This window comes from Triplophysa dalaica, chromosome 10 (assembly GCF_015846415.1).
Source record: "Triplophysa dalaica isolate WHDGS20190420 chromosome 10, ASM1584641v1, whole genome shotgun sequence".
Taxonomy (NCBI): Eukaryota; Metazoa; Chordata; class Actinopteri; order Cypriniformes; family Nemacheilidae; genus Triplophysa; species Triplophysa dalaica.
In genome coordinates this window covers 16614624-16630571 of record NC_079551.1, presented here as the reverse complement: position 1 = coordinate 16630571, position 15948 = coordinate 16614624, and the positions used below count along the sequence as shown (strand labels likewise).

At 35.8% G+C, this 15948-nt stretch overlaps 2 protein-coding genes across 7 annotated transcripts in view; one reads left to right on the top strand and one right to left on the bottom strand.

Moving 5' to 3' along the window:
- The window catches only part of camsap2a (calmodulin regulated spectrin-associated protein family, member 2a), a 36050-nt gene extending 24651 nt beyond the window's left edge, over window positions 1-11399 (bottom strand). For all 6 annotated transcript variants that reach the window (XM_056758975.1, XM_056758977.1, XM_056758978.1 and 3 more), the window contains exons 1-2: window positions 10843-11399; window positions 6470-6729 (exon numbers count right to left, since the gene is read on the bottom strand). In XM_056758975.1, coding sequence (XP_056614953.1) covers window positions 6470-6729; window positions 10843-10981 — 399 coding nt within the window. In that variant the 5' untranslated portion in view covers window positions 10982-11399. The remainder of the gene's footprint in view (window positions 1-6469; window positions 6730-10842) is intronic.
- A 599-nt stretch (window positions 11400-11998) lies between these two features.
- Window positions 11999-15832, top strand: ddx59 (DEAD (Asp-Glu-Ala-Asp) box polypeptide 59). The gene is made up of 7 exons (XM_056759031.1): window positions 11999-12938; window positions 13867-14049; window positions 14158-14247; window positions 14340-14591; window positions 14817-14969; window positions 15125-15253; window positions 15329-15832. The coding sequence occupies exons 1-7, from the start codon at window positions 12114-12116 to the stop codon at window positions 15590-15592; spliced, it is 1896 nt and encodes a 631-aa protein (XP_056615009.1). The 5' UTR covers window positions 11999-12113; the 3' UTR covers window positions 15593-15832.
- Window positions 15833-15948: the final 116 nt, after the last annotated feature.

Sequence of the window (15948 nt, the reverse complement as noted above, 5' to 3'; positions counted from 1 at the left end):
TTAATAAAGAAAAGGAAGGAGTCTTTTTAATTTCCTGTTATGTTGACATGTATGTCCTCTGAAAACAAAACATCATCAACAGCCAGCCAAGAAACACAAACTCGATGCTCTGTTTATTCTGACACAGCTTTGTCTATTGTATCCTCCATTTTGGAGATTTCACCTTGACCAAAGCTCTTGTGGATTGAAATTACACTAAAAGATCTACCTTTTCCAGCACAGTGCCCCTGCATCACCATCTCCCAACTGTAAAGAGGTCGTCATGGCAACGGTGCGTGTGTGAACAGTAGAGAGAGGAGAGAGTTGGGATGTTCGCACGACAAGAGTTTAAGACTGGTCAGCTAAGATTTCACAGACAGGTTTGGATGCTGAATAAAATCTCTTCAATAATAAAATCTCTTTTAAACTGTAGTTTCTTTTTTGGGCAACGTTATATATTTATAATCTGCACAAAAATGCATTTCCTGTAAATACGTACTGTTCTCAAAGAGCGAGATAATTTTTTATAGTAGCAAATAGTTGTACAGAATTTACAAGAAATTTAAATGTGTACAATATCATAATAACATAACGATAAGCGATAAGCACTGATGTCAAGATATAGGAAGTAGGTCAAGTGTGCAAACTGCATAGTATGCTGGTTTGTGAATTATGCAGAAGTCTGTGTCTAAGTCTGTGTCTGTTCACCCTGAATCAAATCAAATGTAAATTTTATATGCCACATATACAACCATACATTTTTCACGACTGTCCTGAAAGAATGAAAATAATTGAATTAACAGAAGAAAAAATATATATATATTTTTAATAAAAATAATAGAATAACATGCATGACAAAAAGAAAATTTATAAAATATTTATAAAATATGTGGGAATATGGTGGAGGCTACAGCGCGATACTGGGATTTGTAGTGGAATCTGATCCTATTATGTGAATAAAATACTACCACTAAGAAGTAAACAGAAGCCAAAAGAAATTCTCTCTATAATGTTTAATATTTTCAATGTTTGTTGTTTTTTGGATCTGTGCTGTTCTGTGATTTTATGCGATCAATATTAATAATAATACAAATTTAGAAAATTTAAGAGAGCTGTCACCATGGTGATAATAACAGGTCAAGGAAGACATTAAACAAGTAACTAAGACTGCACTAAAAACACAGAAGCTCGCCTAAAAATAAAAAATCTTTATAAGTAAAACTGATCTTTAAGATAGTATCAATAATATGTACACCATATGTATAATATATAGTCAAGGAGTCTAACAAATTTGAGCACTTTCTTCTGGAACCCACTGAAAGACATTTGTATTCATGGCACACATACACATATGGTGAAAAAACGATGGTTGCAGTAGTCGACTCAAGGACTGTGGAAACTAGAAACGCCTCGGCAATGACCTAAACTGATGAAACCCTCAAATCGAATGTTCAGCTACAAGTATGGCAACACAAAGAATCAGTTTATTACCTAATAAAAAATGACATTTGCGAGTCAATTGGTACGAAATAAATCCTATAAAAATAACATGGAAAGGTTTAGCAACCCTGAAGCATCCACATAGCAACGGCCACTCAGAACACATTAGCATCTTGGTATTAAAGTCTGCTTGGAAAAGGCACCACTTATAGTTTCTTATTATTTTACATTCAACTTTCCACTGTGAAAATTATTGTAAATACATTTTTCAGATTAATTTAGGTTGCTCAATGGATGCCAAATATTTTTTTCCAGTGATGTAACTTACTGTCTGTCTTCAAAATCAATCTCTAGAAAGGCCAAGTACAAACTATAACTCAATCTCTCATTGTCTGGGTCTGCCATGATTTAGCATTGTGCTGGTAAGAGGCAGCATCGTTGCATCTCTACTGTTATAATCTACTTTAATGTATATACACGATTCAAGGTTAAAAAACGCTGTATTTTCCACAGAACGTGCATGTTTGTGACTCCTTTTGCCCCACCTGTAACGGACGGATTCTTAACAAAGCTCATGGCTCTGAAAAGCGAGGTGTGCTGTGATTGGCCAGTTAACCTGTATGTAGTGATTGGTCAAAAACTGCAAGCGTGTGACAGAAATGTAACGCCTCTTACCATATTTGGAACATCAGGTTCCAAAGAAATGATACTGACAGGTACACCCATCTTACTTACGTATATATTTGGGAAGTCTTTGTCAAATCATACCACAAACTGACGAAGATTTTTTGGTTACACAAGCCGTTTCAGGCAGGTCTGGGTGAGCATTCGCTTTTAGATAGAATGCATCTGTTTGTTCCCACACTTTAATTTTAGCAATTTTACATGTCAAATACATGCATGACCAACTTATAACACACCAAAAACACAGAAAGACATGTGTTCGCGCCATATGACCCCTTTAACGCAGAGCCAGTGAGAGATAGCTTGAGGTGTTGTTGTTTAGCACACACGAATGATTTCAAATCCTTGAGAAAATCTCGTCTAATAGACCATGAATTTATCTGTGACACAAACGATATCTGATTCCGACCCAAGATCAAAATAATTTATGTAGAAATTATGCGATAACAACTAAGCATTTTCAAAGATATACACGTTATACGAAGTCATTGAAAATACTTTTCATTCAATTTTAGATTTAAAAAAATATATAAAATGTTTCCAATTTATGCCAATTATTGTTATTTTTATGTTAGCATGGTATGTGTGAAAAGGCCTTTAGAGTTGGGAATCTTAGGACAGCGTTAGGATTAATATTTTCAAAATCATAAATTACTTTTGGGAATTTGCTTTTAAAATCCACTTGGCACAAACATTTACAGAAATGATTACAATGGAAACACTTATCATTTATTTCACACGCATGTAATGATAGCTTAAACAGCATTTCCACAGCCTTAACAGAGAGAGCTTCAGTCCTGGCTTATTGTGGAGTTAGCCAAGTAATTCCTATCTTTGGCCGATGACCAATTGTCAACACCTCCATAAACAGATCTACTCAACTCACTGCGTGTTTTACATTCCACATAATGCACACATGAGAGACTCAGAAAAAGACTATTTTGGATTTCACGTATTCCAATCTCCACAGTTTTATAGCTCATGCACACATCTTAACAACCAATAAGCACCTTTAGAAAATAATGAAAAATAATCGTGAGGAGATGATGAATTATTTCTATCTGTGGCGTGATTGTGTGGGTGAGTGTGTGTGTGTATTTTTTAAGAGAGTCTATGATGCAGAGCGAGTGCGGGGTTGTGTGTGGGTGGGCGGCAGCTGCGGGGGCATATATGATCCTACGGAAAAGATAGAGAACAATGAAGATAACAAGGCAATTTCAAGGCAGAGCTTTCTCTTCTCTACCTACGGATATGATCAGACTCCAGATTGAAAACGCTCGCTTTTCCTCAAAGAGAAACTCTCTTATTACTATTAAACAAAAATCTGACAGCCTCTGCCTTTCACCAAAATAGAAGCTGTGCTGAATTATTGATGGCAAACCTGCTTCAAGTCATTCGGATGCAGTCGATTTCTTTAACGTGGCAGAAAATGTCTGCAGAGCAGCAGGTCTCTGTCATGACAAGCTAAAGGTGTTTAGTCACATTCAGAGATGACTCAGATACAGAGGCGCATATGAAACGCTAATTGTGGCATTTTTGGAGACAGAAAGTTCCTGTTATAGAAATCTTGGCAAATACCGATGATATTTTTTGTTTTACTATAATATGTTCAAACGAAGGTCTGAAAAATATAGTACCACACAAGGGGTAAATAATATTAACAATATATTGTGGCGCAAAAAAGAATGCTTTAAAAAAAAATGTTTACAAAGTAACCGCTTTAAGATGTTCCTTCTGTGGGTTCAGTTTACTTCTTGTCTTTGTTAATTTAATGTAAGATTCAGTTTTATTGTTCAGTGACAAATCTTTTCAATTTCTATTAGTTTGTAGACATATTGTTCAATTTACCTTGAATCTGTCAATTCAATAACAAGTTATATGTACAACAAAAATGTTATTCATAATTGTTTTGGAAATATTTGAATTTCGTTTCCAGCTTTTCACAATTTCAGTTCTTTTTTGTTCAAAATATTTCAGCACTATTGTTTTGTGACCCCATCACTGTATATTGTATCAAATCAATCAGTGTCACCCATAGTAAACAAGTGTGTAAACCAACAATTCTGTTTATGAAACATGGCATGAAAAATAATTTTGAAATGATTACTGATATTAACAGGTCCCTACGGGCCACAACATAATAATAAACGATAAAAATAATCTAAAATCACAATGAACACCAAGATATAATAAACCAATATATGCAGTAAAAGGGATATTTTACTCAAAAATTAACATTCAGTTTTTATTTTGAAGAAAGTTGGTAACCGAACATCGCCGGCAACCATTCACTTCTATTGTATGGACACAAAACCAATGCCAAGTCAATGGGTGCAAATTAACAACATTCTTCAAAATTGCTTTTTTATTTTGGTGTGAACAATAATAATAATTCTTTATATTTATAAAGCGCTTTTCTGAACACTCAAAGAGCTTTTACATGGAAGGGTGAATCATCTCAACCACCACCAATGCACAGCATCCACCTGGATGATCAAAACTATCAGTTTAATGTACATGTTAATGCATCAGCCACGTCTGCTTTGTATTCTAGTGACTGTGATCTCATTGACTGACACAAATCAACACGTAAGGATGCCAATGAAGTTTTTGTGCCGAACATTTCTGTGTCTCTGAAGAAAGTCATACTAATATAAAGTAGAGCTAAAAAAAACCTATGTCTACAACTGACAGATCTTGCAGTCAGCCGGCTTACTGTAGCAGATCTCGTGTAGGCCGCTTGACATTAATGAGGATTTGTAAAATCAGACTTCAAGGTGTCGAAATGTTCAGTTGTTCCTGGAGATGGAGCGGTTTAGGCCGGGATCAACAACAGAAGGTCTTTCTGACAGCTACACCTGGATTTGAGCGGTGGGGTTAGCTACTTATAACTTAGGACTTGCTGTTTACATCAAGAAAGATACCTGGACAAATTTTTAGCCAATCACCGTTGTCATAAAAGCCATGTGACGTTTCTTTGTGGAGCTGATTTGGAATAATGTAAAATTGCTTAAAAAATAAATCATCAGAACTTTGTTTTTAACCAGACACACCCTTAGTCCCTTGCACAGTCTCCACACAGAAACTATAAGGGATCATCTTTACTCTTAATCGCCCAGAAAAAACTTCCCGCAGTGAAACATGATCATTCATTGCAATGAAAATATTCAATTAGTCATGGGGAGCAGACAACAGAGCAATAATCATTATTGGCACTAGAAAAAATGGTTGTTCTCACAGTGAAGAGATTATTTACGATGGGATGTGCTCAGTTGAGGCTGAGGAAGCTAGAGGCACAGAAAACAGCACTGCTGTAATTAAGAATCAACAGGAAATCATTCATACAACAATAACAATCTTTAGATCTTTACAGCAGATGTGATGAGACTGCGCTAGCTCTTCAACTCAACACATGGAAAAGAAGATAAAAAACAATATAGAGTAGGACTTATTGCTTAGAGAACATTTCAAGTAGATCTGTCTACCCCATCACATCTTCCAAATCTCTTTTTTCGTATAGGGCCTTTGAATCAACGTTTCTGACTTAAAAACAATCAAGTGTTCATTTCCAAGTAGGGCTGCTGCTGATCATTTTGTATTTATAAACACATACATTTATATATTTCAGAAAAATTTAAAATGAATAAATAATTATATATAATTTAAATTACATATATATATATAAATGCAAATGCATGTACACATATTTTATGTACATGTATGTGTTTACAAATACAAGATAAATAACTTAAATAAATATAGATTTTATCCCTATTTATCGTAGAACAGCCCTATTTCCAAGTATGAACTGAATATTCACATTTAGGCATTTAGCAGACAATGGTCTCTCATTCACTAATATATGTTTATTACTAAAATTATATAACTACTAACCTAAGAGGATGTTTGTTACATTTTGTCATCTTGAGAGAGAGAGAGAGAGAGAGAGAGAGAGAGAGAGAGAGAGGGAGGGAGAGAGACTTGTGATTTTTGCGTACGTGTGAATCAGTTGTTCATATCTTTTTTCTTATATTTAGAATAGATTTTAGTACGAAAGTTTAAGTGAATCATGGTTTGTTCCAGAGAACATTTGTACGCAGGTTTCACGGACACATTTTTAGTGAATGAGACCCATTATTCCGGGGTAATTAACGTAGAATGGGACTATCAGTGCAGAAATGGTAAATAGTAAACACTACAAAATCAATCCAATCCAAATAAAATTCCATGTTGATATGATGTCAAACATGTCAAATATTCCATTTCTCCGCCCACTCTGCCTTCATGATGTCATCAAAACAATCAAAGTAATTTTAGAATCTTTACGCAATAGCAATTTTAGAGGTTATTATCATCATCCTCTCACCATCTGTATGGGTTTCTTCTGCAGGTCCCTCTCTGTCACCAGTCTTTCCTGGTCAGTGACGTACAGGCCCTTCTGAGCCAGAGCCTGTATGACGGCATCATGACCCAGCAAAGGTTTGGCGGCGTCGCTCTTTAGGATCAGGCTTCCTGCTTTGCGGTACAGCTCGGCTGACAGCAGCAGGCTCACCACCGGAGGTTTGAGGTGCTCCTGCTCATACTGGTCCTTGTAGAAGGGCTCGCTGAGCTCTTCTGGAACACTGTCTGCAAGACCATAAACAAAACTAGATCAGATAACATGTACATTAATACAGAGTCATGCACTGTGTCATTCTTGGCTGTATGTGTCACTTACTTATAAAAATATCTATTAGACTGTATATTATCTAGAGATGCACAATACTAAATGTCTCGACCGATACCAGATTATTTAGAGTGATATCTGTCAATTCTGATTCTGAAGATTAAATAAACATTTGAATGTTATTAATTCATATAATGACCATTAATATTAAACATCTAACTGGTGATGATTCTTAAAATTTCTTTAAACAGAGCACAAATTCATTGCATTTTCCTGATTGCCATGATATATCGGCCTTGATCAACGGCTGTTGTTAAACTATCGGCCGATAGAGTGCAAAATTGCTTTTATTGACCGATATAGATTATTGCCATTTCTAATATTGTCTAATAAAGGACTTTTTTATAATAAAAGGTTTATTTTGAATACCCTAACCCTAAATTCATAATTATTATATGTTATTTAATTTTACTTGTTTTCTGGAAAAAAACTAAAAATGTATTAAACAAAAGACAAGCTGCATTTATCAGCTTTTAAACTCTTTGAAATGACTCAAAGAAATGCATTTCGACAAGTTATTTTTGTTTATTAATTAAAAGTGGGGACAATGCTGCTCATAAAACGTACATTTTTGCTTTCTGCGCATTTTTGGAGACCTCGACTCCGTTATATCACAGCAAATAGCTGAGCAGCCAAGATTTTTTTCTGAATTTTGAAGATCAAAGCTTTTTCTAATCCGTTGAACAGCTAAATAGAAAACTCTTTGTTTCTCCAAGCAGGCTCTCTCTCGCTGGAGAAGATGAAGGCCAGAGAAAAGCCCTTAAAGGAAGTGGCTCTGGGTCTACCACATATCTAGAATATCAAAACCATCATCAATATGAGGGATTCCCCTGTGAAAGTTTCACCAAAATAAATGTGTTCATGGATCGGCTGAATGAGGTCACAGTATCCACTGTGAACGAATATGTTTAGCTATTTATTGAGATGGCAAGAACTATTAAGGTAAATATTTTGTAAGTCAGACTGTGCTAATGGCAAAGTAGATGTTGACGTTGAATTTTAACTTCAGCGATGAACGTGCAAATGAACTATATTTAATGTGGCAGCTCAACAATAAAACTTTTTATACCGATGCTATCAGAGCCACTAGGCGTTGACAATCTAAGTAAAAAATATGACTGTGTAGAGATGACTGTGGTTGCCGTAGCAACAATAGGGAGGTTGATCGATTCCCCTGCTGTATGTATCTACCCAGGAGCTCCTCACAAGCCTCATCAAACAGACGAAAGACACAGGAGAGAGAAAGAGAGAGTGGAATTACACACACATGTTATATTTTAGCGTCTTTATACTACAATTGAATCACATTTCAAAGGGCGAGTAGCTAAAATAGTTAAAGGGCATAGACTTAGCAAATAAACAATGTTAGACCTCTTATGAGATTTAATATTGATTATTTCTAAGCCTTTATTGACAATTACTTTCAACCAACTCACACGGTCATGGGTGTATGAAGTCTCGCCCTCAATTTTAATGCTACATAGTTGTTAATGCTACAGTTGTTTTAGAATATAAAACCTAACTTTTTTGCTTGTCCTAATTGTGTTTAAAATAAATGTCAGGTGCGTTTGATATAGTACAACTTATTTTATTTACACATGTAAAAAACGATTGCAGAACAAACGACTGCTGAACACAAAGGAAGATATTTGGAAGAATGTCAGTAACCAAACAGATCCTTTCAGATCAGATCTGAACTCATACCCAATTTACTACAATTTAGGGAAAATAAATACAATGGGAGTCTGTCAATGGGGTATATGGTCTACTAATATCTTCCTTTGTAAATCTGTTTAGCACAGTCCACAGCCAGAGAAAAAACATTTTCAAATCAGCAATACTTGATGTATTGTGGCCATTCCAGTCCAGTTGAATTTCAACAAAATGAAACCTCAGGAATGTCATCCAACAGCAATGTGAAAGACTGACAGTATGATAAAAACCTCTGATATAAATCAAGATATTATATAAAAGTTTTATTTGAACTTTTAAATACATGTAGAAATATTTAAGTTGTGTTGATTAAAAGGAAATATGAACTTGTTTTCTTTGCAGTTCTGAGGTCTGAAAAAAATAAAGAGAGTCTTTTCTGTTATTTTGACCTGTTTCTATGATTTTATTTTCTGCAAATATATCCAAATAGAAAACATCTTTTTTATTTGAAAATTGTTAAAAAAAATGTTAGTAGTTCACCTAAACCTAAACAAAAACCTTTATATTGTGAATTTTAAAATCTGAAAAACAGTCTGTGAAATGATCTTATAATTTTTCCAAGGCTGTGTGTATCTATCTGTTTATATATACAGTATATATATATAAATATGCATACTTATACGTGTGATTGTGTGTGGCACACACACATACTGTATATATGTAAATACTGCATATTTTATTGTACAGGCTTGGATTAGGTTTTGATAAACCAATGACCTATGAAAGAAGAATGCTTTCAAAAGATGGTCTGAGTGAGAACACATACAGCGTAAGCCTTTAAATGCACTCTGTGTCTGTCCAATTCATTATCTCTTGCCCAAGTGACTAAAATGGACTAAAAAGGGAAGCTTTCATGTACTTAACTGACCACTCAATTAATTCGCTAATTGTTTATTTAGCCATACTGGTCTGATGACAACAATCCATACAAATATGCACTTAACGTCATAGAAAATATTTAAAATAAATTACAAAATAATAACAAATGAAAAGAATGCTTACTATGTTGCTTTGCAATCTTACTTAAACCAATACTCATATAAAGCCTTTAATCTCTTCTTGTATTGTTATCTGTCCTAGGGTAACCCCACACAACACTACAACAATGGGCCAATATCACCCTGAAGGCTGTCAAACACCCTACTGACTATTAGCATATTCTTACCCTTAAGTTCAGTTACCGAAGGTCACTTTAAATTAAAGATTGTACACACTAACCACGCAGACAGCCAGACCGAGCGTTTTCATATGTGTTGCATCTGGGCCTGAAGACGAGTCTGTGCATTTTAATGAGAGGGCCTGAAGGCGACCAGATGGCCTGTGGTCAGATCAGTTAACCAATCACAATGGCCCTGCACTGCTACACCGAACCTCAAAAGAGACAAAAGCCAAAACATCCAAACACTGAAGTCCATCTGTTTTATCATCAGTGTGAAGTAAAGTCAAACCATTTCTGATGCCATTGTGTGTTTATTTAAAGGGATTTTCAGGTTCCTATCCATTCATCACCAATGATCACTGATCTTAAAGGGTTTATCTGTGTTAAACATACATTCCAGCATTTGATCTGATGAGTGTGGTTGCAATTTATTTTTGATATTACACATGCTACAGGCAACTAGAGATATGATGATCACAAACTAGATTGTAATTGATCTCCTTTATGGAGTGTCAAAACAACCAGGAACATACTGATAAATGTATACAAATAATGCACGGTAAAGAGTTGTGTATATTTACACTACTTAGGTTTCAATATGTACAGTATTGGCATTACACGATCAAATGCAACAAAGTGACTGTAAGTATAACATCCCATGAGGTGATGCCCTGTCTAAATTAAGACATGATTCATTGTAACGTTCCGCACCAATGTATAAATAAAACCTTTCAAACTCTATGGCCCGGTTTCACAGACAGGGCTTAAACTAAGCTTAAGCCAGGACGAACCCTTAGTTAAATTAGGATATTTAAGTTATTCTTATAAAAATGCCCAAGTAAAAACATTACTTTCTAGTGTGTATCTTGACACGAAACAACGGCACTGACATATTTTAACATGTTATTTTAATTCAAGACATTCATTTTAGTCTGGGACTAGCTTTAAGGCATAAAACTAATACAGTTCTAGATTTTTTTTTATATCAAAAAATATATATATTTTACTATTGCATAGTCATAGCAAGAATGCTTTTTTATTGCATTTAAAATGGTATATTTATGTGTGCAATGCAATACATTTGCAATTCAATTATAAAATCAAGAGACAAAGATGATGGCAAGAGAAAGACGCCACCTACCTGTACCAAAGGCTTTTGCCACGAGCCATGTGAGACTGGCTCTCGTTTTAGCTTTGTTAAAATCATAATGATCAAACGACTTGATGGCAGGAACAATAAAAGTATCTTTTGGATCACTGGAGTCGGTCAGATCTCCCATATTCACAGCTGAAGAATCACATCCAGTCCTTACGGCTAAACGATGACATCTCTCCGAAGGAATTCAATGCATTTAATCTGGAGTTTTCGCTTTTTTAAATCAGTGTTTGTCTGAAATTTCAACATACATATGCCAGATAACTCTTCAAAGGCTCGGTTGCGTCAAACAACGTCTTATTTTGACATCGATTTCGACCCGATCCGATCATTCAGTGGGGTTCTGCCCACATTCATCCTGGTACCCCATTTGATTGGTATCGTTTTCTGCTTAATAGCCCCACAAATCGGGATTCAGAAGAGGCGGATGATGTTTTCTTATTTAAAAAGGCTTTGTCTTCCTTACGATCCAGCCATGTTCTTCCCACATATTCCCATCTGGATATTTACGGCTATTCTCCCTTCTCTGTTCATCCAGCGCTCTGCGGTCTCCCTGCAGTAGTGTAAAAGTAAATGATCTGCGCATGCGCGCTACACCCAACGAACGCAACAATCCAAACTGGGCAAAAATAGGAATACGGTGGGAATCAGACATGGGAAAATTTCATTAGCTTTGTAAATCTAATTTTCTTTCTGACTTTGAGATTTTCTCATGTTTGTTTGATCCTATTGAGAACATATAACAAAACCAGAGCACTCACTTTACAAAAAACATGGCTTTATTTATAATTAATATAAAATATTATTGACGAAGATAATACGTGCAACACTATTGCATAGGCATCAACATATTAAAAAGCTATGTGTAAAATATAAAAATGTATATTTAAACCATATATTAAAAAATACGTTAAAAACACTATAATACCATCATCTTTAGACGAAATCTAAGTACTTGTTTTATGATCTATTAGTAATCGGTTTTGTCTAAATAATAAAAGGCTCTCTAACTGACAGTTTTAGACACACAATTAACTACAACAATGAACATAACGCTATTTCACGGTTGTTTGCATTAACAAAAACTACAACACCCAGCATCAAAGCGTGCATGACGTCACACCCGTGCGACTGTTTGGAAGCGACAGATGGCAGCATCCCCATTACTTAAAGCTGTATAAAGCATATGTCGTCCACCTTTGTAGTCGAGTTGTGTATCTATCGAATAACAGTTGTGTGATGAGGGCGGGCAGAAGATGTTTATGCCAAGATCTCTGAAGCTCAAAAGAGCCGGCGAGTCCCCTCAGCACGACCCCAAGAGGAGCAAAGCAACATCTGAAGACGGTGTTTCCACATCTCAATCAGATACCACAACTCTGATATCTGATGTGCAATGTCTTCCAGATGCGACTGTAATTAAACAGGAGGATTTGAACTTGGAGACTTCATCACAAACAGGCGAGAGTGAAACTGAGAAGGAACCGAAGCGGGACGAGACCGAAGAATCTGATGAAGAAGAGGAACCTGTAAAGTCTTTCAAAAAGAACCAGAGATGGCCCGAGCCCGGAGAACCTGTCTGCGTGATGTGCGGTCGATATGGAGAATACATCTGCGATAAAACAGACAACGATGTCTGTAGTCTGGAATGCAAAGCCAGTCATTTGGCCAAAACCTGCATGGACTTTGGAGAGAATGTTTTTTATAAATATCCAAAGGGGGGTTCTGACATCTCCCATACATCAGAAACCCACAGTACCAGTGCCCAAGATCTGGGTTACTCAAACAAGGAGGACTCTTTCATATCTGAACTGACAGAGAAACAAGTGGAGAGAGTCAAAACAGAGTTGGCGATTGTGACTCAAGGTCGTGATGTCTGTAGACCCATTATAGAGTTTGAGCATTGTAACTTTCCCACAGTACTCCGGGACAATCTAAAGAAAGCTGGATATGAAGCGCCCACTCCCATCCAGATGCAGATGATTCCTGTTGGTTTAAACGGGAGAGATGTTATTGCCACTGCTGATACGGGGTCTGGAAAGACAATTGCCTTCCTCCTTCCAGTGGTGGTCCGTGCCCTCGAGGTAAATATTACATCTGATTAGTATTTCAGGTAAATCAACAATTTGTCTCTAGATAGTACAAACTGCAATAATGCGCAGTATTTGTGTTGTTTTTACTGTTGTCTGAGATGAGAGCATCATTCAGGAAAATTACACACAACTCAAAAAATGCATTCAGTTCGTGGGACTTCCTTGTGGTTGATCACATCAGTGCTGCAAATAAGGAAAATGTCAGTCATCCGGGCTTTGCTTCTTTTTTGTCTTGTTGACTTGTCATCCTGTTTACATTTACAAACTCTTGGTAACAGATGTTACTCTGGATAAGGAGTCCTCTCTTGTGCACTTGCACTAGTAGTAATTCATAAGCGGATCTATGTTTGGCTCTTCTGTAATCTCAGAGCACTTCCTCTGAAAAATTCACAACTAGAATGGTTAGTTTAGATAAGTGTAGTAGAGTTGATAGCTAACAGATCAAGTTATATTTTAATATATTTAAAACGAATTACAAACAAACAATGTCAAGGGTATTCTTTTACTATTTTACAGAAAGAAAAAACTAATCGGTTGAGTCAATTTGTTTTTGTTTTTAAATTGTATTAAAATAGTATTTTATAAACATTTTAATTGAAACAGTTAACATAGAAGTAATAACAAACATAAAATAATGCAAAAAAGTAATTATATTTACATACTAACAGTATAACAATATAATTTCTTTACATAATTATGTCAAATAAAACAAATAATTGAATTCATATTTTCAGTAATTAATTCAAATAAACAATTGAAAAATTATTGAGAATTATTAAATGGACATTTTTTTAAAATAATTAATTCAAATAAATCAGGGCAAAATCTAAAATTGAAAATCCAAATTTCATCTTGTTTGGTCCATCAAGCTTACTGAAAATGTCACGCCTCATTTGTCTGAATTTTGATTTCTATCCAGAGTCAAACTACTTCTCCATCTAGCCCCACGTGTGTTATCCTCACCCCGACCAGAGAGCTGGCTATCCAGATAGAAAAACAGACAAAAGAGCTGATAATGAGTCTGCCAAACATGAGAACTGCTCTTCTAGTGGGTGGGATGCCATTACCCCCTCAACTCCATCGACTCAAGCAGAAGATCAAGGTACCTTTTGCTTAGGGTAAATTTGTTATAATTTTATTTTAACCTACCAAAACACCTTGTTTAAAATCTCAGGTCTGTGGTTACAAATGCTTCTTATGTCGACTTTAGATTGTAATAGCCACTCCAGGACGGCTTCTCGAAATCTTGAAACAGAAAGCTGTACGGCTGGAAGATACCAGAGCTGTTGTCGTCGATGAGGTAACGTCATATTTTGTGTCTAACTGTTCTCTAGTTTGTTTCTGATGATACCAGAATTTTTTGTATTAATGTACTTCTTAAAAACCTACCAGGCAGATACCATGCTGAAGATGGGCTTCCAGCAACAGGTTCTTGAGATTTTGGAGCACATCCCTGAAGAGCATCAGACTCTATTGACGTCAGCCACCATTCCCACAGGAACTGAAGAGCTAGCAGCTCGTCTCACACGTGACCCTGTGAGCATCACCATCGGCCAGAAGAACCAGCCCTGCTCCAACGTCCGACAGATAGTTCTCTGGGTGGAGGAACCATCAAAGAAAAAGAAACTTTTTGAGATTTTAAATGTGAGTGAAGCTTCGGGTACATTAAACATATATTTAAGTACAGTTTGCTTCATGACTGATGCAAGTTTTCAATTCAGCTAATGTTACCAACTAATATCTGAAGTATTTTATGAATCAACATCTGTACAAATGAAAATAACATCCCTTATCTTGTTCTAATTTATATGAAGTTATACAAATTGACAGCAGAGTAATATTGAAGTGATGTTTTTTGCGTGCTCACAGGACAGTAAGCTCTACCAGCCACCGGTTGTCGTGTTTGTGGACTGTAAATTGGGGGCGGATCTGCTGTGTGAAGCTGTTCAGAAGGTTATGGGATTAAACACAATCGCTATCCATTCTGACAAGACACAGTGGGAACGCAATAAAATCGTTAAGGTAATGCAACAAATTCATTGTGCTATACACTCAAAAGTCTATAGCAATGATTGTTCAGTTCCTGTCATGTTCATAAGTTCTGACTTATTTGTATCGATATAATCTTTTTTTATTATTTGCAAATATATTTAGTAATGTATTGTTATCATGCTTAGGGTCTCCTGGACGGCCAGTTTGAAGTAGTGGTAAGCACCGGAATTCTCGGAAGAGGGCTTGACCTGGTCAACGTTAAACTGGTAGTTAACTTTGACATGCCGGCAAACATGGATGAGTACGTTCATCAGGTATGACGAGTTTTGCAAATTATAAATATGCATCAATTATGTGATGACAATAATAACAGAATGCGTTCATTTCAGATCGGTCGAGCAGGTAGGCTAGGCCACAGAGGCACAGCCATCACCTTCATGAACAACAATAACAAGCGTCTATTTCTGGATATTGTAGACAGAGTTAAACCCACTGGCTCCCAACTCCCCCCTCAACTCCTCAACTCTCCCCATCTGCATGAACAAATGAGGAGAGCCAAACAGAAGAGGAACCTCAGAGATGATGTCCTCGTGACCAAGAGCAACCTCATTGACATCATCAGGAGACATGACAAAAGTTCAGCGAAGAAATAAAATATTTTTTATTGTGACTTTTTTGTGTTCTCATTTGTATTTTCAATAAATCTTACTTATGAATACAATATTTGTCATGTTTTGAGCAAAATCATAAGATGAATATGAGAAACTATATACAGTAAATATAAAATTACATTCAAAGCTTTGATTATGAAAGCTTTGAAATCTCATCATTCCGATGTCTAAGAATCGTTTGCTTTTAATAGCAGTATTTTTGAGATATTGGATTCTCATTAATGTAATGATGGTATTTGTAAAACCACAGAAACAAAAATATTTGCAATAATGTTACAATAACCACAGTTGAACCAAATTCATATGTATTAAAATAGTAGTGATAAAAATGTTTGTTT